At 37.1% G+C, this 26,342-nt stretch overlaps 1 protein-coding gene across 4 annotated transcripts; it reads left to right on the top strand.

Annotated features, from left to right (window-relative positions):
* Positions 1-11: 11 nt before the first annotated feature.
* Positions 12-25,732, top strand: LOC136279424 (NLR family CARD domain-containing protein 4-like). Of its 4 annotated transcripts, none has more exons than XM_066163125.1 (11): positions 12-135; positions 2,401-2,558; positions 2,970-3,069; positions 3,188-3,713; positions 4,821-4,905; positions 10,730-11,459; positions 12,001-12,183; positions 16,219-16,287; positions 17,186-17,254; positions 17,846-20,214; positions 22,519-25,732. In XM_066163125.1, exons 6-11 carry the CDS (start codon positions 10,745-10,747, stop codon positions 22,954-22,956), a joined length of 3,843 nt encoding a protein of 1,280 aa, XP_066019222.1. In that variant the 5' UTR covers positions 12-135; positions 2,401-2,558; positions 2,970-3,069; positions 3,188-3,713; positions 4,821-4,905; positions 10,730-10,744; the 3' UTR covers positions 22,957-25,732. The 4 variants fall into 4 exon arrangements, with proteins under 4 accessions (XP_066019222.1, XP_066019220.1, XP_066019221.1 ...); XM_066163123.1 differs by having other exon boundaries at positions 2,967-3,069; XM_066163124.1 differs by lacking the exon at positions 3,188-3,713.
* Positions 25,733-26,342: the final 610 nt, after the last annotated feature.

Raw genomic sequence — 26,342 nt, 5'->3', positions numbered from 1 at the left:
TCCAAACAACACGTGACTTGCAGGTGTGAACGCGGAGTGCGTCTTGGAGTGTTGACGAACTTCTTAATCGTTTCCTTTTACTGGGGAGACATCTAGCTGAACACTCACAAGACGGATCAGGATCTTGGGAGAACGGTAAGTTGACATCCTGAGGATTTGTTGGTCTTCTTCTTGGTACACATGTGAGTGGAGCGTAGTTGAATTCCCGAAAATATTACCGAATTTCCGCTTCATCAAAGCACGATTCAAGTCAAGCTTGTTATGTTAACAAGGAAGAAGTACTTCCGTCTTCAGTTTGTGCTCAATGGAGTGAAAATGTTTTCGTTATCCATCACAAGCTGTAGCAAGTTAAATTTTATCCCCACAAGGTTGTGTTAAAATCAAAATATTACACTGCAGTATACAAATTTGCTAACAGAGCAAGTTAAGTTTGCTTGGTAATTAATCTTAAACATGTCTCGCTTTGAATCACCTCCATAACGAAGACAATAGAAAGGAAATATAAACAAGATCTATTAAAGACAAAGTAGAATCAAGACTCTGACCATTACCATCGATTATATCTTCAGATATTACATGTAATTTCTGTTCATCAAATCTCTCGATGTCCATTAGGACCTTCATTCAAAAGTCGCAGAATGGCCCCACTCTTCGATATTTTGCGATATTATGTTTACCAATCGAAATGCAAATCTCTGATTATTCTCCGAGGAAATCGGAGGCTGAGTTGGCTTGTACGCTGTCTAAGATCAATATTGCCAAAAACAGTTTCCCCTATTCCCCTATTCCCCCCCCCCCCCCCCCCCTCATTAGTTTAAAGCTGTGGAATACACAAAACTCCCTCCCTTATTAATTTAGGTGTGGAAGCTAGGTCTTTTTGTTCAGAAACTGAAGGAATTCAATTTGAAAATGCCTCATTAAATCCCCTTGTGTCTCATTGTAGTGTGTCGTTCGAATTTTGTTTTTATGTAGGAAAGACCAGATTTGCACACGCTATTGCAGGAAACAAATGAGCAAACTCTCACAACTTCAAAACAAAAAAATTGAATCTACTCACAATTACTTTCCTCTCCATTTACTGAATGAACAGAGGTAAATTTTCATACATTAATGAATCATTGATGATAGAGAATATAATACTTTTGGTAAGATTATTGACTGTTTTTGAAGAAAACATTGTCATGACAGTCCTTGCCAAACTAGTTTCATTGTTTTTCAAAAGTGTACATGTGTTTTTTTTTCTTACACGCTCTCTAATTGACAAGTGTCAGTTTCTGACAGATAAAATGTTTCAGAGATTGTTTGGAAGCCTTTTAAATCACCTTTATAACTTTGCAAATGAAAATTTTTCAGTGAAGCATTTCTCCTTAATTTGCATCCCCTCTATTTTAACTACCATTTACTCACTCAAAAATTGTTCAATTTATGGAAGATCTTGCCGTATTCACAGCCCTTAATCATTCCTGATCTTTCAGAAGGAATTTCATGGAGTTAAAAAAAAAAGTAAATATATTATTTACCGGCCAAGGGTCGGTCTATATGGTGGAAAACTGTCACCTCTGAGCAGCATTTTGAAGACTTCGGATACATTCTTTTTTTCAAGACCTAGGATACATTCTAGCATCATTCAAGGGGTGGCGGGTAAGGAGGCTTGCCAAACATATCATATCTCTGTCTCACCTTAAAGGCTAACACATACTGTCACATCTATTTAGGAGAATCAGTTTATATTCTCTTGTTTTAGATTGAAACTATAATTTTTAGTTTTTATAGGTAAATAACATAATTTTTTATGGTACAGCCAGCACTTTGAGCTCTCCATACAACACTTAAGTTTGAAGATATTGACAGCTTGCTTTTTGCCATTTTCCTTGACCTTAAAAAGGGTTATGCTACTTTTAATCATTCTATTGTCCTAGTTAAATTAAACTGTTAGAGCATCTGGTATTGAAATGAAAATTGTTAATAATCCCAGTCATCAAAGAGATAATAATAATAATAATAAATTAAATTACATATAATGTGCATATATTCATTTACACATGCTCATACGTGCTTAGGGAGAAAGAAGTATTCCAAATAAACATAAAGTGCTTAAAGATCGCAGGTGGCAGGCAGCAGACCAATTAACTTTTTGCACAGCACAGCTGAGGTTATGAACTCAGGGCGGCCAAGAACAAATCTGGTGAGAAGTAGGGCAAAGGGCTTGAATCTGGGACCATCAGGTTACCAGTCCAGCACACTAACCACTCAGCCACGCTGGCTCCACCTTCCCTCTCAACCCAGTCCGTATGATCAGAAGTGACCTGTGAAATGAGAATGAAGCCAATTTGCTGGGCTAGTTTGGAAAGTGCTGGAATTTCTCAATTGTTGTCAATGCCAACTGTGTTTGCTTCCTAGATTAAAGACATTTTGCTGACTATCCATAAGACAAATCAGTACCTAGAGGAAACTGTGAGTTGCCTGCCTAAGGTTATGGTGGTATACTGGGTTTGAGTTTTGCACAGTTTATTTCTGGAGAATATCACCAAACAATTCAAAGAACAATTCACTTCAAGGTATGTAGTGTCATTCTCTAAGAAGTGTCTCATTTTATCACAACCAGAGATAATTGCATTTTAGGACTCCCTACATTGATTCATAAGCATTTCCTGTGTTTAAAATTAATCTTCATGTATCTGCATCTATTTTTACTATAGCTTATAGGACCTAATGACAATGCAATTTAAATGAGCTGTTTAATTTAGAAAATGCAAAATGATCATGTTTGCACTGTTACGGCTCTTTCAGCTCTGTAACCAAATATTGTTAACTGCCATTTCACATTTTACACAGTGAAATCACATAAATTATATCAGAGCCAACCTTTACCGAAAATGAAATCTTGAATAATTAAGATTTGAAGAATTTCCTAATTGTTTTTACAGAATTGATTAAACACTCTGTTTTGTCTGTCTTTTTCATAGTAGCAAAGTTGTCCTCCATATCACAGAGCAGGTTTATAATGAGCTTGTCAAGTACATCAGTGATTTCCTGGTAGTGACAGGATTAAAGGGAAAGTCAAAGCAGGTAAAATGAACAGCCTTTAAAATTAGCTGTAAGATACAGCTAATAATACTTTATTCAGTGATCAAGATAGTATGTTTACCATACAATACTCATAATAAGTCATTTTACTTTTACCTAGGAAAGTAGAGTTACCACTCAATTGAGTAACAGGAAGTGGTAATGCTATGTAACACAATACACTACAACTGCAACTCCAGCTGATCAACTAAACTCGCACTCCATGACTTCCATAGCTGAGGACAAAACATACCAAAGTTGCCCATTATCAGTTTAAGCTAGCAGTGCATGGATCAAGAAGATAACATGACTTGCTTCAACCCCTTAATTATAAACTGCCATATTGGTCATATCATTTTGCTTTAGTGATCACATTACATGAAAAATTTAAGTGCATTTGTAACTTCCATGTACCTTGATGGTTGAAAAGTGCTTGACAATGATCAGAACATTAACAAAGAACTGACAGCGACCCAGGCTAATGAACAAAACTTTTGAGAAAAGCGAACTGAGAGTGAGGTGTACAATCTGTCCAAAACTTTGGAGCCTGACAGAGCCTGAATACAGTGTCAATCTGGCCTGATTACCATTCATGGAGCCAGATATCCATGTGACAAAAGCCAGACAAAAAATTGTCCAACTCTCAGGTAATGAGCGCGACAAAATTAATGTTACAAAGGCTAACAGGAGTAGGGCACATTTGCACATTTTAATGCAGCTGGTAATTTACTAATGCACCCGGTTTGGAAATCCAAATAGTTATTTTTTTCTAGGAAAACATTTAGGGGAACAACAATGTAATATAATATTATATCATGTTAAAAAAATGCCTGGAATGCAAGTCCTGTGTTAACTTTTAAAACACTGAAAAACAGCAGTACTACAGCACTAGACTGATAATCCAACCAGTCAACATTTTCATTCAAACATAGAAAACAGCCATTGCTATCACTTAGTGCCATAAAATCCAATGGTTGTTTTGAAAGTTTGATGTGTGAAGCGGTGCTATTGTAGATATGTAAATTGCTTCAAATATTTGCTTCTTTGTTTGTTGTTTACATGGAAAGTGGTTTTCGAGGATTCAAAGTCTTAAAGTAAGAATGATACCATGCCTTTACCTCGATTGAATAAATGTTTAATAACTAAAGGTAGATCAAATTTGCGACCTAATAAATGGGTCAAAAGTATTGAAACATGCTGCTTACAGTTTCGTTAGGAGCCATCGAAAAAGTCCATTGACTGGATTAAGAATTGATGAGCTTGTGACTTTAGAATGTTCTTGATGATATCATGAAAAGTGCCCGTCAACCACCTCAGGCAATCTATCATGGGGCAACATAACCACACACTAGGGTGACATGACTATAACTCTTGGGGGCGTGGTAAACACAACTTGAGGCAGATGTAGCTCCAATATTTCCCTTATGCAAACCAGAAATTTGCAGCAACAAAAGACTGTGCTGGAAGTTAAATAACTGATCAGAATTAACTTATTCAGATTTTGTTGTTCAAAATGAAGGCTTATTAAATGTCATTATGATAAGTTTTGAGTGTTTTAGGTTATGGTTACACACCGCAGTAAGGTAAATATTAAGAATAAGTTTGAAATACAAGTGTACAAGATCTGCAAAACAACAGCTTTGCACTCATCTTACTATAGAATTATTTACAATAATGTAGCCAGTATTCATTAAGCTCAGCTTTACAATACTCAATACTGCGTGCTAGAAAAATGAATATTTTTTCCTTAAAAGAATTAACCAGGCTGGCGAGGATAACTGCTGTGATTGAGCTTATCATACTGACAGTGGACTAACAGCAAGAAGTATTTTTGCACAGGTCAGTCAGATTTTCTGTTATCAATTTTTATAAAAACTAACAAAAGGTAGAACATGCATTTAACTACTACATGTATCTTTAATATAATTATAAGCAAATACTTTCATTGTATCAAAATAATGTGATGGGGTAAATTTGCAAATATCATGTGGAGATACAATTGAGACCAATCATAATGATGCAGATGATGGTGATTGATGTTCAAATAAACTTTAAGTTCAGATGACTAAATGTGAAGCTAGACATCCTAGTGAAAAAATTTGAAGATGCACAAATTTTGGCAAGCTCTTTTGAGGTGATTCCTCAGAAGAAAGTTATCAAACAATTTTTTTATACCTCCTTAAATGTTCCCTACCAATGTCTGTTTTGAAAAATACAATAAAAAAGATAGGTCACTGTGTTTTTTTCGGAGATGTAACGGGCTAAACCTGCTTCATTTATGCCTGCACTGGCACCAATCACACGCGTCATTGCATTGGTTCAAGGTACATTTTGCTGCAGCTGGAAGCAAGGGTTTTTAAAGCAACACTTGAATAAAAATTGACAGGTAGAAAGTCTTGAGGATATGGAACAATTTGATATATAATCTGTGGGAAAATCACTTAAATTTAAGCAAAATATCAGCTCAAAACGTTTCTTGGGTCATTTTTTCAAGGTCATAATTTGAACCCTCAAGTAACAGGCTTCATGCACGCTTTTAGTTCTATTTTTTTTCCCTTCCAAGAATTTTTTTTAATTTCCCCAATTTAAAGGGGATAAATTGTACACCAAAATTATGCAAAAATAATATAGGTCACCATGCTTGTTCAAGAGCCAAAGACCATTGTTTCTCTTCACCTGGTCCATGGATTAAAAAACAATACCGTGTTCTCGGACTGCGCCCATGCTCATTCCCCTGATTATGTGATTTTTATGCGCTATACAGTATGTGCAGTGCAGTGCAAAACTGAGGAATAACATAACCTTAACATGACATCTTAGGGATTAACTGAGGCATGTTTTTCTGTGCTGAATGGTCTGTTAATAAATTTTTTAGATAATAATTATGATGATAATATTGATAATAAATAGGCCTTCAGCTGGCATTAGAGCTTCTAGTCTGCAACAGAGTATATCAACTGATAACCACAACTACTTGATTTGAGCTCCATTACACAGTACATGTACATGTGTAGGGATACATTGTACACCAGTGTTGCGTTTAACATTTCAACATTCTGTATGATAACATCATATTCCATTTTATATGTAAACAAGTACGAGCATGACATAGCATTGTAAGCTAAGAACATTCAGGAATAAAGGTACATTACAGACAATTCACAGAATCAAAACAAAACTAAGATTACATGTACTCAGATTTTGTTCCACTCATTTGGAGTTGGCCAGTGAAAGAGTTGCTAGTAATCAGATACTTGTGTTTGTGCAAAGATTTCTGGAACTGCCACAGGGCAAACAAGGAATAAGTGATGAAGAACATGAGGAAATCCCTTGGTCAAGTGAAAAGGTTTTGAGTGGCCACTCAACTCCTTCTCCTCCAGTTGTGCATCACTCCTTAAGCGACCCATACACTAATCATCGTTGCAGATAAAATGGTTCAGATTTGAACCGATTTTCAATGCTGATCATTCTCATCAATTACAGAAAATAAGCATTGTAGGGATCAGTAGCACGATCCAGGGTGGCAAAGCATGTTTACGAAAACCATATTGAGCAAAAAAATATATATTTCAAACAAAACACTTTAAAACTTATATATCCTGTTAGATATAGTTAACCTCTTTGTATTAAACCAAAAATCGTGGTAATAGAGGAAGAATTTATTTTTTTATGGATTTTAGTATTCAGAAAAGTGAGGCGAATTCTTATGTAACGCGTAACATAATCTGACAAAGCATCAAACATATTCAAAAATTTCTTACTTAAAAATTTAAAATTTCAAAATAATTTTGACTTAGAAATACACTAGAAACATAGACTTTTCAATAAAATAGTTAAAATTGGAACACTGAATTGTAATATTCGCGCTACGAAACAATTTTCTCGGCGACCGAACATGTAACGCTGTTTATACAATATTGTACTATACTTCATAGTCACCAAGATTTTGTCGCAAAAAAAGCTCAAATCAGTTTAAAAAAATACATACAATAATTCTCAGATGATTTATTTTCTGTATACAAATTTTTATTCCATTTAATTCAAAGACAGCGTAAAAAATCCAAAAAGTCTGAATCGCGAACACATAAAATGCATAGAAAATTTACCTTAAAATTATTTATCCTCATCTCCAAAAAGGTCTGTGATAGCCGCGCTTAAAATGAAATTGCTCTTCAACTAGCAGATCTGTCACTCTCAAATTCTAAACTTTCTATCGGTACCAAATGTTCACGAATCTAACTCAATTTAACATCTAAATTTATGTCTTTTTTGAATCGCGAACATATTCGATCTTGGAACAGTATTGTTTGCATTGGTGTATCAGTTTACACGCGCAAAATAGTGGCAGTTTTAGAAATCTTCGCATCTAAACTTCGCTTCTTCCTCGCTTACAACAACCTTGTACATTACATCTAGAGGGGGTATACAACAATTAATTGATATACACCCATGAACAAACGATCGTTTGAGACTGGAAATTACTAGAGAACGTGACTTCCCTAGCGTGACTTCTTCCGTCGAGAATTTACACGCTTCGCTTGCGAAATATTCAATGGAAAACAAAAAATATTCTGCTGATCAATGGAGAAAAGAAAAAGAAGAAAAAAAGCTTAAACAACAAAGGGAATACTATGAAAGAAACAAAGAAGTTCTTGCACAAAAAGCAAGAGAAAGAATGCGCTTGCTTCGAAGCAAGAAAAAAAACGCGACAGTCGCCGCAGTGAAAACACGCACATCTGCACAAAAGGCTGATGACAAAAGAGCCAACCGTGAGCGGAATGCTGCATCAGCTACCAAGAAGAAGGTTTTGAAGCAAAGAGAAAAAGAGAGGGAAGAGAAAAAGCGACAGCAAACTCGAGAAAGGGTTCGAAAACTTCGTCAGAATAGAAAAGAGTCATCATTTGCGCAACCGAAACCGGAAGTCAACCGAAGTGTATGCAAACACTGTCAGGACTATCTGTGGAGAACTCAAGAAATTAAATAGGCGTAGAAATGTATTATTCCAGCTTTTACCCAACCAGCATGAGGAAATTATGTCTTCTTTTTAGTTATGTAAATAAAACTGTGTTATTTCTAAACAGAATCGTGAATTTAAGCCTGCAAATGTGTAAATAGAATATATGACCACGCCTGCTATGCATTCTGGGTATTAAGTAATGAGGATAATTTAACAGATAACATCAAATATTTTCTCAAAAAGTAGTTCTTACAATAAAAGTTTATGAATAATCTATGTTTTGATGATTTTTTGGTAATTTTATGAAGTTGCTAGTTTTTCCCTAATGTTACGCATTTGTACCCCTGGATCTTGCAACTGATCACGTGTTTTATTACTTTAATATATCACAATGGATAATATTATGCTCAAGCAAACCATTTTAATCTCCTGCTGCCTTGATTGAAGTAGCTGTTTTTGTAGCACTCTTTTGTATTACCAAGCCATAAAAAAAGCCAGAAACAGCCTTACTTCAAATAAATAAGAACTTCATTCATTTATTTCCTAGCAATTTATAGCTGAATTTTCAAAATTTTCAAGCCCATTAAGCCATGTCAATTTTACGATAAACCTTGCACATACATGTGTAGAGAAAAGTTTACTGGTGGGTTTTAAGACAGCTTGGATGTTTTCCAGGCTTGATCTGTTTTTAATGCTTTTTGTATCCTTTCATAATTAGTATGATCTGTTTGCATGGTTTTGTCCACTCACAGCTCACACCTTCCCTTAGTTGAGGCTCCACCAAGTATTTGGTATGATCACTGTCTGCTTCTGAGTATATGATATAATTATATATATATATATATATATATATATATATATATATATATATATCTATCTATCTATCTATCTATCTATCTATCTATCTATCTATCTATCTATCTATCTATCTATCTATCTATCTCATCATCTGATTCTTCAACTTGATTGTAAGTCTTGGCAGATATCTTTGACATAGTTCCTAGTTAAAATTTTCCCTTGTTATCTTATCTCCTCCACTGCTAACAAAGGCTGTGAGGATTGTAACAAATAATTTTTTTTGTGACACTTGTTACATTTGTGCCAGTGACAGGAAATTGATGTGCATTGTTTTGTGGGATTTCCATGCACAGTCTCAGCATTAGTACCTTTTGTGTGGTGTCAGATTTCTTTTTTTGATTCTTGACCATACTTAAGGGTGCTTCTACAGCTCCTTAAGTCTATGTTCTTCAGCTCAATGGTGTATATTTTTCCAGCACTGATGATATCAATTGCCTCATCAAGTTTTAATGCTTTGATTCACTTCCTGACTTCACAGCTCTTTATTCCTGTTACCAATTTGCAGAAGATCAGTTTATTTTTTAATAAAAATTAAGCAACCAGTGGATGCCAATTTTTTTGGCCTGTTTTTGGTGTCAATTTTCCCATCTTCATGGTTGACACAGTTAAATAAGCAGTGCTCAACAATGAAAAATGTCGGGTTCTATGTGATCCCCAACTATGAAATTTTTAGCTTTTTGGTAGCTGGTCTCCTCTCCCACAACACTGTTCTGAGGATTATTGATTTTGTTAAAGCCTGTTTTCGAGTTCTCTCTTTCAAAAATGTTCAATCCCCCACCAGATTACTTTTCAGACTGATTCAGGAGCAGGTGTAATGACCAGCTGACTAAAGACTGTCATATGCATAGGCTGTGAGAATGGTTCTACACACACTGTACTGTTTACTTTTCACCCATCAAAAATAAATCAGTATAAGTGGCTAATTGAAGACCATCATATGCTTGGGCTGTGGAAACGGTCAAAGCTGTGCACACTAGCTGTCCTGTCTTATTTGTCACTCATCAAAAATGATATCAGTATCAGTCACTGGTTAACGACCATCACAGTGTTCGACTCACATGCTGGAATTTTGCTTCAAACTGTTATGTTTCATTTGTCACTCATGGTAAATAAGTCAGTGTTAGCATGTCAAGGCTTAATATAAAGGGAACAAGGAAATGTTCCAAAGTACTGGATAACTTTACATGTAACACTTTCTAAACAAATTGATCATTTTAACTTGAATCAACCATCCAAACACATAAAAAATTATCACCCAGGGCTTTGGTAAGAACCTGTTTCAAGACAGTGTCAAATATATAACTGGCTGCCTTTAAGAAAAGGATGTTAAACTAGAAAAATAACTAATTTATGCAACCTCTGTGCATTGGGCTTGGGACAAGACCTTAGGTTGATATTTTTTATCATATGTTTTGATCTGAGTACAGTATAAGCTTAGTTGTACAAACTGGAGATGTGACCAGTTTTATTTGATGCTTGCCACTAGATGTGATTATTCATATCTGCCTGTAATTTTACATCTATTTGGTACAAGCTCATAAAAAACACAAATCTTTATTTATATTTTGGCTTTGACACCCACTATGATTGATTTTGTATTTTTCAGTTATTAATTATGACTAATGATTTTAAAATGATTGTCTTAGTAGATTTCTGCAGTGAAGCAGATTATCTTTAATATAATTCTGTTCCAAAATAAATTAACATTAACTTCTACAGTTGCATGAATTAAACATTGATTAAATGGGCAGGACTGGAGGATAGTTATTGTGTCCAGGCTTAAATATGGTGAATTCAATTGGATTAAAATCTAGTTTTTATATGTTTCTGTATTGCTTTTATTTTCAGGAGCTGATTGGCAATATGTCAGAAACTGTGAGAGCTGACGAGAGCAGTTCAAAGAACACTGATTATGGTGACCCACCAAAGGTCAATATTAGTCTTCCAGAGATAAGTGAACTAACCCAGGATTCTAAACGATGGAAGGATGTTCAACTCCCAATTGACATTCTGTTGTTAACAGTGAAGGACTGTGAATTCTTAAGTTGCTACCATTACATTAATGGTCCATATAGAAGCTACTTTAAAGGGCTTGGTTGTGTGTACTTTGGTAGCTTTGGTGAAGATCAAGATGTTAAACTGAAAGTAGCTTTGATGAAATGCTCAGAGGGTTGTAAAGTTCCTGGTGGTGCTTTGAATGTTGTAAAAAATGCTGTCACTCAGCTGAGGCCCAAAGCTGTCTTTTCTGTGGGCCACTGTAGTGGTATGAATCAGGAATCAACAAAGCTTGGGGATGTGGTTCTATCAGAAAAGCTCACAACCTATTCCTACCAGAAGGTTACAAAGGATGGAAAGAAATTTTGTGGGTTCACAACTCCTGTAAGCAGAGACATTGCTGAACTCATTAAAAGTGCAGGTCATGGTTGGAATCCACCCTTAGAAAATCCTAAAGAGAGGAAAGTTGAAGTCTTCTGTGGTGAGGTTTTGAGTGGTACTGAGGTCGTGCAAGCTGAATGGCGACGAGAGGAACTAGTAAAGTCATTTCCTGAAGCAATTGCAATTGAAACAGAAGGAGAGGGTAAGATCTCTTTTTCCTTTGAAGTAACTGTTACTGTAAAATCTGCTTAAAGAGATATTTGGGTATATTTGTATCCTGGAAAGAAAGAGTTGATACTTGTATGTTGTAAGTAAGCTTTTCTGCAAGTGTTGAGAGATGCACTGGCTTGTGTGTGAACATACTGGACTTTAGATCAAGAAGTCTGGGTTCAAGCCCTGGGCTAAAGTGATTGTGTTCTAGTCTTGGCTGGGAGGCTTTACTCTCACAGTGTGTCTCTATATCCAGGAGTATAGATGGCTACTGATGAACTGACCAGTATTTCATATACATGTGGAGTGAATAAGAGTACAGTCTTAGTGGCTGAATGGTATGGGACTTGGAAGAAGCTTGTGCTACAGTTACTAGCTCTGCAAATTGTATATGTAAGGTGACTTTCCAAAATATATCTCTAGTTCTTTAAAAATCTTTGATAACAATTGTAACAATGAGAAAGGTTAAAATTAATAGATGTTGGAGAATACCTTTTGTTTTATTCATAATAGCTTGTTATTGTATGTCTCAGGTATTTTCAGTGCAGCATATGATCTGAAAATGGAGTGGGTTGTTGTCAAGGGTATTTCAGGATATGCAGATGGAACTGAATCAAAAGAAAACTGGCAAACATTTGCAAGTGTAACAGCAGCTTCTCTTGTTGTCAACATTCTAAAGGAATGCAGTATTTTTGAAGATTGGCCACATTACAAAGGTAAACAGATCAACTTTTATCTTTTTTGGCCTGTAGTATAGTCTTGTATGCTCTTTAGTTTTGTGTTTTATAAACGTGCTGGAACCGAGTACCAAAACTGAATTGAAAACATGATTAATGACCTATGATCATGCGGTGACCAATCAGATCAGCTCTTGGATCAAAAATTTTACATGTTCGTCAGCAATTTCACAGGCTCTGCTCATGAATGTTGCACTTGGCTTTAAGATAATGACGTTGATGTCAATTCAACATACAGGAACTCTAATTTTCTTTCCACAAAGATTGATGGTGGGATGTTTTCAAGCTTTTGATAGTATTTTCCCTCTGGGAAGAAGACCACCGACCCCCCCCCCCCCCAACCCCCCAATAATACACCTGGAAACTCCTGCCTTCCCCCTTCATCAGCGCAACCCCCATTTTATAAACCACACCCAACCCACATTCCTTTAATCAGTCCAAAAAAGGGCTAACACTCGAAACATCAGCTTTACGGTGGCAAATTTGGCATTATTACGTCAGTTAATGAAACCAAATAACCATTGCTAACTGAATATTTGATTCACGTTACTCAAAAGTAGTAAGGGTAATCCTATGATAAACTCCTGTTAGAAATGGATGCTAACCCTTATGAACTTGCGATTTATGTTGGAGCAAATTTGTTGTTTTAGACATGAAACCTTGTTGGTTAAAGTTTCATGAATTGTCTCTGTAGCACATGATCCCTTCGTGGAGTGCGCTGTCATCAAGGGAAATTATTAAGAAAATGATGAACGTTATATATTTCAAAATTATTGAATGAACATGGACAATACTTTATATTCATTGGGGCAAATTAGAGGTGGGAAGAAGTTTAGTCTCCATGCAAACTAATGGAAGACCCAAAGAGTAATGTTCCCTTTGATGTAGGGAAGAGAACATTTATCAAGCTGTTTGCTTTTGCTTTCATTTTGGCCTTCTATACAGTATCCCTACTGGAATTTCGACCTGCATTAATATCCTTTAGAATATAGCCAACTTGTGCACCATTTATCTCTGGTAATATATCACTAATCTAGCAATTCAATGAAAATACGATTACATACAAGTATAGTGCCTAAATTCTCAGACACCATGCTTTTTGGCCACTGTATCTCCTGTGTACGTTGTTGACAGTGCCTCGAAACTGGAAAAGTGTCGCTTCATTTGTCGGTAACCAAATCAAAGCGAAGGAAGATCATTTGTTGCATTTTTGTTTTTTTTCATGTAGTTTTCTGATAGCGCAAAACTCACTCACTACTTAACTGCCAGCTATAAGTGTAAGGTTGCCAGTATTTCCTCCTACTTTTTAGGCTTTGGTATCCATTGATCGTAAGAAACGAACTGGTGAATTTTTTTCATCAGAGATAAATGTTTCGATGAATAGCTAAGTCAATATCAGTATGCTGGAAAGCAACATGACACCCACTAGAATGCAAAGATACAGAAAATACCATTGTAAACTTCCTTTTTTAACGACTCTGTCTTTCTACAATGGCTGTTTATTTTACAGAAGGGATAGTTTTTTCCAAGTATTTTGCTCGAATTTTAAAAAGACAAGAGAATGATAGGTCACTAAACTCAAAAAAAAAAAAAATTCAGTCAGTGAAGGTGAGCCTCCTTATCACGTGCAAAATGATATATATATAACATGAAGGGATGTGTAATGCAATCGCACGAAATGGCCCTAAACAAGGGAAAAACCTTAAAACTTTCAAGTGGAAAAGGAAAATCGTCAAGGCTGCGCAAAGCTTATCTATTGACAAAAAACATCTGTCCCAATTAGTTTTTCTTAACATTTGTTAAGAATGCGATACAAGTGTGCATGTGCTACAAGTGCCTTTGCAAGTTTTCATTAACTCCAAAGAAAAGAAAAACTCGTTTTGCAGGTAAAACGAGGACATATCTATGGGCGTGCCCGTTAACCCTCATCCCAGTGACGAAGATTTAGAGTGGCTTTACCCAAGTTGCTCGTTATATGGAAAAGAGTGTTTTAGAGCTTTTCGCTCGTGTGAAAACAGGGTTTTGCCTTCACAAATGAACGGACGGACGGGGACAACTCTTAAAAACTCTTCTGGGTAAAGGCTTTCCTTGGGGGCACTCGCTGGCTGCGGGAAGGTAACCGGAATCTATTACGGTTGCTGACTATCCTTGAGAGAGTGACTAACAACAACAGGGTTGGCTCCAACGTAGATTTATTCTGCAAGCTCTACTACAATTTTGACCAGAACGGACCTGGCTAGGGCTGGTTCAACACCGTTCTTCTACTCTCTTCTCTTCTCCTTTCTTCTCTCACCGCTAAGCTTTACAGAACAGTCCTATTTAAACCTAACGTACATGGATAACGTAATGCCATGAATAATCTAAAGGATCATGTAATCTACTGCACTATTGGCTAAGTAGGAATTTCGCCTTTTACAACATTAATTACTTTAAAGAGTTCCGGTGGATAACAGTTACACAAAAGGACATGACAGGTGGCTGTTACAGTTTAACACTAATAACAACTGTTTACGGGTGGCTGAAGGAGAACTGGTGGCGTTTACGCTTTGCTGAACTAAGCTTTCCACGTTGAATATATTGTATTTTTTTTAAGCGCAAGCATGAAAGAACTCGATAACTAAAAATCCTATCGTTACACTCGATTGCAAACTATACATATAAATGGTATGTCGCCAAAGCCAATTACGTGGCGATGAAAATTTTTCTTACTGGCCGAAAAAGAAGAACAAGATATCTTCTGTTCACGTATGTGGGCGTGCATTTTTCATCTAAAATGATGGACAGTAGGGGTACATAATGCAATGGCGCGAGCTGGCCTGGCGAGACGTTTCATAAGGCTTGCCTGTTGTCCTTGGCATAAAATATCGGTATCTGCTGAAGAGAACATGAAGACCAACAGTGGAATTAAATATATATCAGAAAACTGAAAAACATACGCATTCTTTGTTTTTCAATCGCATTGCTGTGAAAAAGAACTTTCAAAAAGTCTGAGATAGGAACAAATTCACTTTGGTAGCTTTAATTCCAATTTTGAAGTCATGGATAACGTTCTAAAATTCCAGATTAGAGAGGGTTAATAAGAAATTACTTACTTGTGCATCTTTATTGTATTTAAAAAGTCTTAAATCTATTTTCTTTGTCCTAGATTGTAGGTATTACAAATCGCTGATTAAACACGTTTATCAACTACCCCTTCCCCCTGCCCTCCTAATTATTGTTTTCGTGTCTAGACTCTTGTGCGCAGTAAGATGAACCCAAATTTTCTTTGTTTACCTTTCTACGAAATACCTCACTATTGCTGACAGGGTTAAAACTTTGTTGAGATCTAAATCTTAACTTTTATTCCCTCCCAATGAATTTCAATTCTCCAAATCCATCATTTTCTCTTCTCTCTTTTGTTCCGGGATCAGGCTCACACAAGATTTTCGTCTTCAATCAGCTCTTATTTCGACTCCTGCTTGTTACCTTTTTCACATATTTAGTAAAGTGTGTTCTCATTACAATTTGACTTTATACTTATAGTGGTAGAGTGTCCGAGCGCAGAATCCGAAGGTGTTATGTTCTATCCCTGGGGAGGACTCAACATTTTTCCTTTTTTTTTTTTTACGCTCGTGACAAGACAGTAACACTTCTTTCCTTTCCCTTTTCTTTTACCAATTTGTCATTCTTGTTCAAGAAACAGTACTGCGCAAAAATTTAAGAAATAAAAATTCCTGAACTTTTTTTACGTTATTTTGGCCGCTTCATTTCCCAATATTGTTGATCCATGGTGAAATAAATGCTGGAAATTTAATCTTCCCTGCGATTTAAGATGAGTTACAGGCAAAGGGAAAAATTAAAGAACAGAGTGTGTGTTTTTTTCCATTATCTTAATCGTTTCATGCCAAGAAGACTGTACTTGAGTTCGTGCGATGTTAGAAACTTGACGTCGTGTGCATATTCATCCCTTCAGTATCATATTCGTCAGTGTGTTTTAATTCTCATAACAGTATAAATTTCTTTTCTCTTTTGCAGACATTTCAACAAGAGAGGAGAGTTGTAAAAGTGGTGATCCTTCTGGAAATAAATGTAGAAGGCTTGCAGGTATTGTAATTGTCAAGCAAAGAAATTTCATATTAAGCTTACGTTTTAATAACTCGTATTATACTTATAGTAATGGAGTGTCTGAGCGCGGACTCCAAAGGTCGGAGGTTCTATCCTTGGGGAGGACTTGATTTTTTTTGTCCAACGCTCGTGGCACGACGATAAAAGACATTTCCTTATTCTTTTATTATAACAATTTATTATTCTTGTCCTGGTTTCCTTCAGCTGCTTCAATGCCGAAAATTAATGATCGATCATAAAATGAAAATAACATATTGTTTTGGAGACCAACGGTGGAATTGAATATATAACAGAAAACTGAAAAACATACAAATTCTTTATTTTTTAACATTACTGTGAAAAAAATTGAGATATGCACAAATTCACTTTAGTAGTTCTAATTCTAACTCGCAGTCAAGGATAACGTTCTAAAATTCCAGAGCTATTCACTTTCTGCATCTTTATTGTTATTCATTAGTCTTAAGTTAAATCTTTTATCTTTCGTCTTTGATCGTAGGTATTACAAATCGTTGATTAAACACACTTATCAACTTCCCTCCTTCCCCCGCCCCCCTAATTATTATTTTCGTGTTCAGACTCTTGCACAGTAAGATGAACCCAAATTTTATTTGTTTACCTTTCTGCGAAATGCCTCACTGTTACTGTCCAGTTTTAAACATTTATGAGATCTAAATCTTACCTTTTATTCCATTCCAATTAATTTCAATTCTTCAAGTCAGATAATTTCTCTTCTCTCTTTTATTCTGTGAGCGGGCTCACATGAGATTTTCAACTTCAATCAGCACTTATTTTGACTCCTGCTTGTTACCCATTTCACAAGTTCAGTGAAGTGTAGTTTAATTCTCATTACAATTTGAATTTCCTTTCCCTTTTGCAGAATTTTCAACAGCAGAGGAGAGTTGTAAAAGTGATGATCCTTCAGAAAATAAACGTAGAAGGCTAGCAGGTATTATCAAGTGAAGAAATTTCATATTAAGCTTACGTTTTTATAACTGATATTATACTTAGAGTGATAGAGTGTCCGATCGTAGACTCTGAAGGTGTTAGGTTCTATTCCAGGTGTGGACTAAAAAAATTTTATTTGCCTCACGCTCGTGGCAAGAGGAAATTCATGAAGTTTTTTGTTGTTTCTTTGGCCGCTTCATTTCCCAACGTTATTGATCCATGATGACATAAATGCTGGAAATTTAATCTTCCCTCCAATTTCAAACGAGCTACCGACAAAGGGAAAAATAAAGGAACAGAGTGTGGCTGGGTTTTTGACGGCGGGGAGGGGGAAAGAGGACGGAGGGGAAGGGAGAAGGGGACGGGGGAAGGGGCGGGGTGGAAGTGGGCGGGGGGGGAGGGGGGAAAAGGGGTGGCAGCAGGGTTAATTATCTTAATCCTTTCATGCCAAGAAAGCTGTACTTTAGTTCGTGTGGTGTTAGAAACTTGGCATCGTGTGTATAGTTATTCCTTCAATAAAAGTAAATTCTTTTTTTCTTTAATATAGTTATTCCTTCAATAAAAGTTAAATTTTTTTTAAAATTTTTCTTAGAACCGTTGAATGTTGAGAAGTGTCAAGAGCAGCTTAAGTCTTATTACAACACCTTCAGCAAGGTGAAAATCGTTCCATGGGACGACAGCTCTTCCATTCAGATTAATGAGATCTACACACCTTTGTCTTGGGTCAGAGATCACAGGAAGCCTAGCGGAGTGACACAAGAGGAACTTGAAGACTACACCGACATGTTCAAGGGAAAACCAACTCGAATACTTGTTTATGGTCGGCCAGGAATTGGCAAGAGTACGTTTTGTAAAAAGGCTTCATATGACTGGTCGAAAGCCTTAAAGGAAGTCCTAATGAACTTTTATGTTTTGATTCTGATTAAGTTGCGCGATGTGTGTGACGTGGGAAACATCCGCGATGTTTTGCATAAGTCTAAATTGCTGGCCAGTGATGGTGCGATCTCAGTTGATAGTCTCCATGATTACATTATCGACAATCAAGATAAAGTGCTTCTTATTTTGGATGGCTACGATGAGTACAGCTTTGCAAAAGAACACTCACCCATCCTTGAAATTTGGGAGGGTGAACAACTAAGAGATTGTCACGTTATTGTCACCACCCGAGAACTTAAATGTGACGAGTTAAGAGGCCCCAGCCACGTTCAGTTGGAAATTCACGGTTTCAAAAGCCGGGAACAAAAAAGAACGTTTGTGAGAGAATTTTTGGCAGGTGAAGATGATCTTGACGAGTTTATGTGCTACCTGGAAGAAAAAGGTCTCCGTGACATGGCAGAAATACCTCTCCTCCTACTGATGCTGTGTATTTTGTGGAAAGAGAAACATCACGAGGGACTGCCAAAATCACGGGCCGACATATTCACACAATTCATTCAAACCATGCTGAATCAAAAAAGTGGAAATCACCAGTCTATGCCATTTCAGAAAGTGACCTCAACAGAAGCTAAAGAAGACTTTAGTAATCTTGGAAAGGCTGCCTTTGAAGCACTTCTGCAAGACCAACTTTACGTACGCTGCAGCGAACTCCCCGAAAATATTTCAAGAAGTTTTGAAAAATTAAGTGAAGTTGGGCTTTTCCAGATTGTCAATCTTACGAGTCTCAATCCTGAGAAAGGGGCCTATTTCATTCATAAATCCGTACAGGAGTTCCTTGCAGCCTGGCACATTAAGGAGGAAGTGTTGTCGATTAAAGGAGAAAGTACGCCTAGCCTTTCCAAAGTTGAATCATTTGAAAAGATCGAGAAGATGTATGAAGTTCTGAAATTTGCCTGTGAGCTGTCAACAGAAGCCGCGTGCGCAGTTTTCCATCATGTGGGGTCTGTTGGAAGAAAGGAATCTGTGTCGGAATGTGATTTCAGTGAGCTGCTTCTGGAGAATGAAGAATTGTCTCCATATGAAGAACTTTATCTTGAGCTTATCTCGCATAGCTACTTTTGTTGTTCGGCCGAGAAGAGGCGAGATCTCTGCTCAGTGTTTCCCTCTTACACTGGAGGTGTTTTGTTTCTTGATTCTAACCAGCTGAACATTACTGCAAATGAACATTTGCTGAAATCTGGCACAATACCCGACTTAATTTTTTTTCCTCCCTACAAAGATTCTTCAGAGAAAAGCTATCGAGACTTGATCACTGTAGCGGAGGACACAAATGCAGTATTTTTGAGCTGTTCGGGCGAAAAGATAGCCGCAGATTTACTGATGAAGTTCCCACGTTCTGTGGGCGAGTTCTTTTTGAAGAGAGAGAGAAAAATCGTCGTTTATTTTGATCAAATACGCAAAGAAGAAGATGGTAGCACTTTTCTGACTGAAATGCTGCGAGAGCTCATTTCGCCAACGGCAGAGTCTACTCAGGTGACGCGTCTTGTTGATCCGTTGAATGAACACGACAGCGAAACAGCTTCGAGTTTCATTCAGAATACTGATAGCATCACTGGTCCTACTCCTCAGAGCCTTTCCTGTGTGAAGAGGATTTATATTTCCCACATAGAAAGGCAAGAGATAAAGATGCTGGCTGATTTCTTGCCACTTTTCACTGCTCTGCGTTATATAATTATTTTTGGTAAACGCTCTGAAATCATTGATGCTCAGTTGACAGAGACTCTGGTGTCTCGTATCATCTGCAATGACAGACTTCGCACATTACAACTTGTTGGTATCAATTTAACAGCCAAACCTGCCGCAGTCATCTTCAGATATCTGCACAAGGCTCGTGGCCTGCGCGTCCTCGACTTGTCATATAACCCTCTTGGCAAAGGAGTAAGTGTTCTTACTCGACATCTCAGGTGTTTTCCTCACCTGATAGAGCTGTTCCTTTTTGATGTTAAAATGACAAAGCAACAATTGAATGAATTGAGTGCAGCTGTACGTCAGAGTAACATCCGCCGGTTTAACAAAAAATACTACGTAAGTTTTGTGATCGTAGTTTGCATAATTGTAGTCATAATTCTTATAGATTCTGTTCAATTTCTTGTGGTGTTGTTTTAAGAATTTTTACGCCCTTAGTTCGCGGAGCAATTGCGATGTAGCTATCTCCAAGCCACAAGAGACACTTGCGCATTTCCGAAAAACACGTGTGCGGGCAACGGTCAAAGTTAAGCTAAAATGGAGCATCTTCTTTGGATTCCTTATGAATCCCCAGTCCCGAAAAAGAAAAAAGCCCAGTCCATTATCTACATTGCTGGACAAAGGGTAATTCGCAGCTCAATTTCGTTCCGTTTTAATCATGCTTTCATAACATTCTTTTATATTTTGTCGCAACAAGCCGACTCGCAAACGGTTCGTAAGAGAGGCAAATATTGTGGCTTTTTAATGATTTTAACGATTTCAATTAAAAAGTTTTACATACCGAATTACTGAAAAGGCTTACATGCATGAGAACGTTATACAGTCACTCTTTGTCGCTACCATTTAATCTATTAAACTTGGAAGCAAAGCAAGTCATTTTTTTCAGTGAAGATGAGAGCCCATTTAGGTATGTTTGTTTACTTTTGAAGAAGGGTGAATTCTGAAGCGTGTAGTCTGTTTTTGAGTGTCTTAAACAATATTATTTTGTGTGTTTACAGTGGAAACACAGAAACAGGATACACTTCATTCCTAATTTCATCCCATTAACCTCGATAAATCTATTCCTTTTATAATTAGGACCAGAGAAAAAAGTAGAAAATAAAGTAAAACGAAAGTGAATGCGTTACCACTCTGTGCGCGTTAATGTGAGGACGGTCGCGTATTTTCAGATATTAATGACAGAAAGTTAATGTCAGTGTTTGGAAGAGATCAAGGAGCTACTTTCTAAACTTATCTTAAAATTTAGGAAATCTGCTAGGACTGGTTTTCGACTTTTGTTTATTTGTTTAGCTATTCTTTTCCATCGGAAAATGGTCTTGATTTCCGTAAGGGCAACAGAATGGAGGGAGTAAACAATTGCATGTACTTACCATGAGCTGAGCATCTGTCTGTAAGAAATGATCTGAGACCTTAGTTTTTTCACTTTGTTTTATTTACAGCTCTTAGGAGTTGTTAAACAATGTCAAACTTTAAAGCTGAAGCTTCTTTCTGATGGAGGAAAAGCTAAACTTCAAAGGAAATGTGGGATATTTCTGGACGCTCTGAGAAAAAAATTTTGATACCTGAGTATTCCCTTAGAAAGAGCTTCTGGAATAGTATTTGGGAGTTTTGTAGAAGGAAGGTTAGCGTAAATCTGTAAATTCTATTTGATTGATTAACTCAGTGGTTTAGTATATAATTTAGGTTTTGAAAAAATGCTGTAAAGGCACAGCAGAATTTTTTCCCTTAAACTTCCTTTTACACAGATTTTCCTTTTCTTCCTCTGGTCCTAACCAGAAGTTACCAGGAACATTGTCGATTAGAAAAGAAATGACCAAGGGCTTCCACTTGAAAAGTAGTAGAGAAAGAATGCTACCACTGTTAGAGAGATACTGGTTCAAATTCGCAGTCAGAGCTTCTCTAATGTCAATGGTTTGCAGTTACTTTGTTCAAACATGTTTTTATTCTACTCTATCCAGAGAAGTTCTTGTTAATCGGCCTGTGTAAAAATAGCAATGAAGGTTGCATCTGTCTGAATCAAACTTTCCCTAACTGGTGATATGTTTTTACATTTTTTATATTAACTTACTAAGCAGACTGCTAAGCTGATGAGCTGCTGAACTACAAAAATATTGCAGCACTTGAAATGCTCACAAATAATGTCCACCTTTGCAGTTTCCTAAGTTTGAAAATGAGTACTAGCTGTGGATGAGCCACAAAGTAAATATTCATAACCTTTAAAGAGGAGACATCAGCAGTTCCTCATTCTCACATGAACTACAGAGCCTTTTCCATAAAAGGTTACCTTTAGTTGTATTCTCTGCAGGGGCTTGTCAGGTCAAGTACCAAGTGAGACTCTAGGAGAGGTGGTCACTTTGATGTTATGTATATTTTTTGAACACTTCAACTTATTTCTCTAATAACGTAATCAGTATGGGCCTTACCATGGATGTAATTGGAATATATCTAAATATTTGTGAGCCTTGTGATGTTTGCTTACAAGGAACATCCCTTAATATAAAAGTTGTTTTAAATTGACTCAGTCAAACATACTCATGGCATAATTTCTCTTCATATAAAAAGTAACCAGGGTAAACAAGTTGGATTACAGGTGTATGTTGTTTGACAAGATAATGTTGATTGTTGGTTTGTGATTTATGACAGGATAACAAAGGGAATGTCAAACCTGAGGAAGAATGGCCATCAGATGGATACTGGAGAGATTATTGGAGCAAATTAGAAGAAGAGTCTGATCCTGGGTCAGGTACTGACTCAGGTGATGAGGAGGATCCTGGGTCAGTTACTGACTCAAGTGATGAGGAGGATCCTGGGTCAGGTACTGACTCAGGTGATGAGGAGGAGCCTGGGTCAGTTACTGACTCAAGTGATGAGGAGGATCCTGGGTCAGGTACTGACTCAAGTGATGAGGAGGATCCTGGGCCAGGTACTGACTCAGGTGATGAGGAGGAGCCTAGGTCAGTTATTGCCTCAGGTGACGAGGAGGATCCTGGGTCAGTTACTGACTCAAGTGATGAGGAGGATCCTGGGTTAGTTACCGACTCAGGTGACGAGGAGGAGCCTGGGTCCTGCCTGGAAACGTAACTGACTAGGACTGACTCAGTAGACTGCCTGCAACTAAGGAAACTTACCATTGGTCAGAACTGTCAGGCCAGACCAGTCCATCCATTGATAGAATTCCCTCAGATCTGCTCAGTTAGAGAAGTCAATACCTAAGTTGTAGTCATTGTATTGAACAAAATATGAAAACAAGTCTAGGAAACCTGATTAAACAAAGCACATTTCAAGATGATTGGTCAGTTTGGTAGGTTTCTTACCAATGGTAGTGGTGGTACTTAATTCAGTATTGTATTGGTTTTACTCTTAAAATTGTCAAGTGAGTTACAGTTAAGTCATGGTTATATTATATCTTTCTTATTTGAGAAGCTGTTATTGTTCCTTAGGTGACATGTTCCACTGTGGCTGTACATTGCAGATTGTAAGACACTGATTCTATCTCCTGATTTTTATATATTAAGCCTTTAAGGCTGATTTCTTAGTGATAAGTTCTGTTTTTAAGTGTTCCGTTTTGCAATTGTAGAAGTGCACTAAACTAATTTATATCAAATTAGGAAAAAGGGAACACTTTTGAGCCCTGTGATGTCAGCGAAGGTCATCACGACGAACCAATCGGACCATTATGTTTTATTACAGGCGTCGCAAGCTCACGTGTATCGAGAAGAAGCAAACGATTAATTCATGAAAGCGTCACGCGTTGTGTGACTCGGTGTTAAGTTACGGAAGGAACCGTTATAAGGAAAATTATGGGGAAAAAAACATGGTCGATTTGCTACGATAAATATTTCGAAGTATGAACATTTCACAAGTAAAACCATTAGAACTTACTCACATCTTGTGTGTCCGTCGTGGTTTCCGGTGTTCTCTACCGTTTTAAGCTTGTTTTGCCGTCAATGTTATTCCTGTTCCCCACGTACAGAGTCACACAACGTGTGACGCCTTCATGAGTTAATTGTTTGCGTTTTCTCGAAACGTGAGCTTGGGACACCTGCGGTTTTATCCACACTGCAGTGACTGGCTGTTTTAGGCCTGCTCTATTTGTGCAACTGCTCACGTAAAGTCTCGTGCTCCAATCGACCAAGTGGAAGAGGATGACGGGATTTATGGGACGGCGTTAAAAGTTACCCACCCTTCAACCACCCCCACCCCCCCTCCCTCCCTTAACTCACCACGAGGTCTCTATTTCTCATATATCTCCTGATAGTATCTCAAAATTTCCAATTTCCTTCCCTTCCTTCCTTCTCGGATTCTAACCTCCTAATGGTTTTCTGTTAGAAAAGCCTCGGTCAAATTCATCAATTTGCAAACTATAGTGGTAGGGGGACCGTCGGATATTTTTGTAATCTTGGGAATTCGCCATTTTTTATTTCTGAATTGTGATGTGATGAAAACCCGTTTTAAGAATCATGATTGAAATGTATTCCATGAAGCGAGAAGGAGAAAAACATACAGAGCAGGAAGTAAATCGTGTATTTCTACTAAAATGAAGAAAAAACTTTGATCTGGTCGACGGTACATGAACGGTGTATTAGACCGATTACAAATTGACGAAACATCCCGTACAGCCTGTCAAAGAAATAAGAATGAGGAACTGACCGACAATAACTTACTCTTATATGCCTTATTCTTGAAAGATTCCGACATTTCTGCCCTTAATTTCTTAGCGATGTCAAGACGAAAAGGTCCGTGAGTTTTTCCTCAATGACTGTTTATATTTATTACTTCTTGGTTGCTAAATCGATGTTGCGTTATTGTCGAAGGAAAGCAAGAACCATGTTTCCTCGAATAAGCACCCACGCTCCCATTATGTAAATCAAGCTGCTCACTTCCCTCCGTCCTCACAGTCTTAATTAGTAGAGATACGAGGAAAACCTATTGCTATTACCACTTTATTTACAACTTTTCAGCTTTCAACCACAGCAAAATCATTACAGGTTGATAGTTTCTTTAATAACTGTCCCCCTCGATTAATCGTCCTCCTTCCAATAGGCACCTTTTTTTTTTAGCCGAAATTTGAAATGGGCGTGGAAATAAGGTATTTAATCGGGTAGTAGAGGACGATCTTTCACCAGATGCTCTTATTGCCATATTTACCAATAAAAGCTTGTCTGCTGAGAAAACATTGTCTATTATTTCTTTACGGAGATAGGTAACCCTCTCATTTTAACTGCATGCTATCGATAAACCGAGATGTTAACAGAATGACAAACTTAGTGAAAATCGTTTCTTTCCTACCACTCATTGGAAGATCACATTTCAAAATGATAGAGCTGCACTTAAATTGAAAAATGAAACTTGAAAGTCGGCCAAACAATTTGTCAACCAAAACCAGCTATGAAAACGGATGGAAATGTGCGAAGCTACATCGAAATGTGTCAAAAAGGTTTTAGGAATGTGATCAGGAGGGAATGAGATTTTTATTTTACTTGAAAATCGAAGTTGACTAACCATACCTAAGTCGTAGTAGGAATGTAGAATAGAAAAATACTTAAGGCAAGGTTTGCTATACTTTTGCTTTCGAACTCTTAGCTTTGCGGTGGCTATACAAGGTGTGTTTAGTTTTTCCCCTTGTCTCTCTATCACAGTTTACATAAAGTTATTTAAGTAAGGATTGGTAAAACTTTCCATTTGTATTTTCCCTCAGATTTATCATTACGTATGAAAAACTTAGTCGGTAATCAAGTGTGGTAATCGAGAAGCGGTAACTTTCAGGAAGTCACTTTTTACCCCGACAAGTGGATCGCGTGACTTGCGATCACCCAAGTCACGCAAACATTGCCTCTCCCCAGATTTCTCGGAAAATATCAGTGAGTAAGGACATGATTTGATAAGCACATTCCAGAAAAAATACGCGGAAAAGCTCTAGCTGCCGTGCTTGTTCAGACTTTTAATGGTAATAAGACTTGCTTGGAATTTTAAAGATAAACCGGTGCATCGAAAAAGATATAAATGTAATCTTGACTCGAATATCAAGGTGGGCGATGCTTTACATAGAACTCTTAATCTTTAATTTATGTTTATTAAGAATTCAAATCTCATTTCTTGAACTAGTTTAAGTCTTATCAGCCATTGTAAGCGCGTCGTTTTCTAATTCGATAGGGGAATTTCCTCCGTGATATCTTGAAATAACTCACGTTCCTTTTCGGTAATGTGATGACGGCGTGTAATATGTAATTATCGTAGTCTATAAACTGTGAGATTTTAAACGACTAACCCTAAGTCTGATTGTACTTTATACATACTGAGAGATTTTACGCGTAAAATTTTACAGGAGGTATATTTACAAACTGAAAGGAATTAATTTCTTAAAGTGAGTATATTTTAAATATATATATTTTGTACATATTAATTCATTATTGTAATTATACCGATGCAGATGGTGGCGTATAATCGTTCAGTATGTAGGCTAAGAT

Source organism: Pocillopora verrucosa, chromosome 3, assembly GCF_036669915.1.
Source record: "Pocillopora verrucosa isolate sample1 chromosome 3, ASM3666991v2, whole genome shotgun sequence".
Taxonomy (NCBI): Eukaryota; Metazoa; Cnidaria; class Anthozoa; order Scleractinia; family Pocilloporidae; genus Pocillopora; species Pocillopora verrucosa.
The sequence above is the reverse complement of the archived record's forward strand: the minus strand, read 5'-3'. Positions and strand labels throughout refer to the sequence as shown.

Coding starts and splice junctions, on each gene's coding strand:
- LOC136279424 (XM_066163124.1), top strand. CDS start 10,745: ATGTCAGAAACTGTGAGAGCTGACGAGAGCAGTTCAAAGAACACTGAT. Junction 11,460..12,000: donor AATTGAAACAGAAGGAGAGG/GTAAGATCTCTT, acceptor TGTATGTCTCAG/GTATTTTCAGTGCAGCATAT. Junction 12,184..16,218: donor AGATTGGCCACATTACAAAG/GTAAACAGATCA, acceptor TCTCTTTTGCAG/ACATTTCAACAAGAGAGGAG.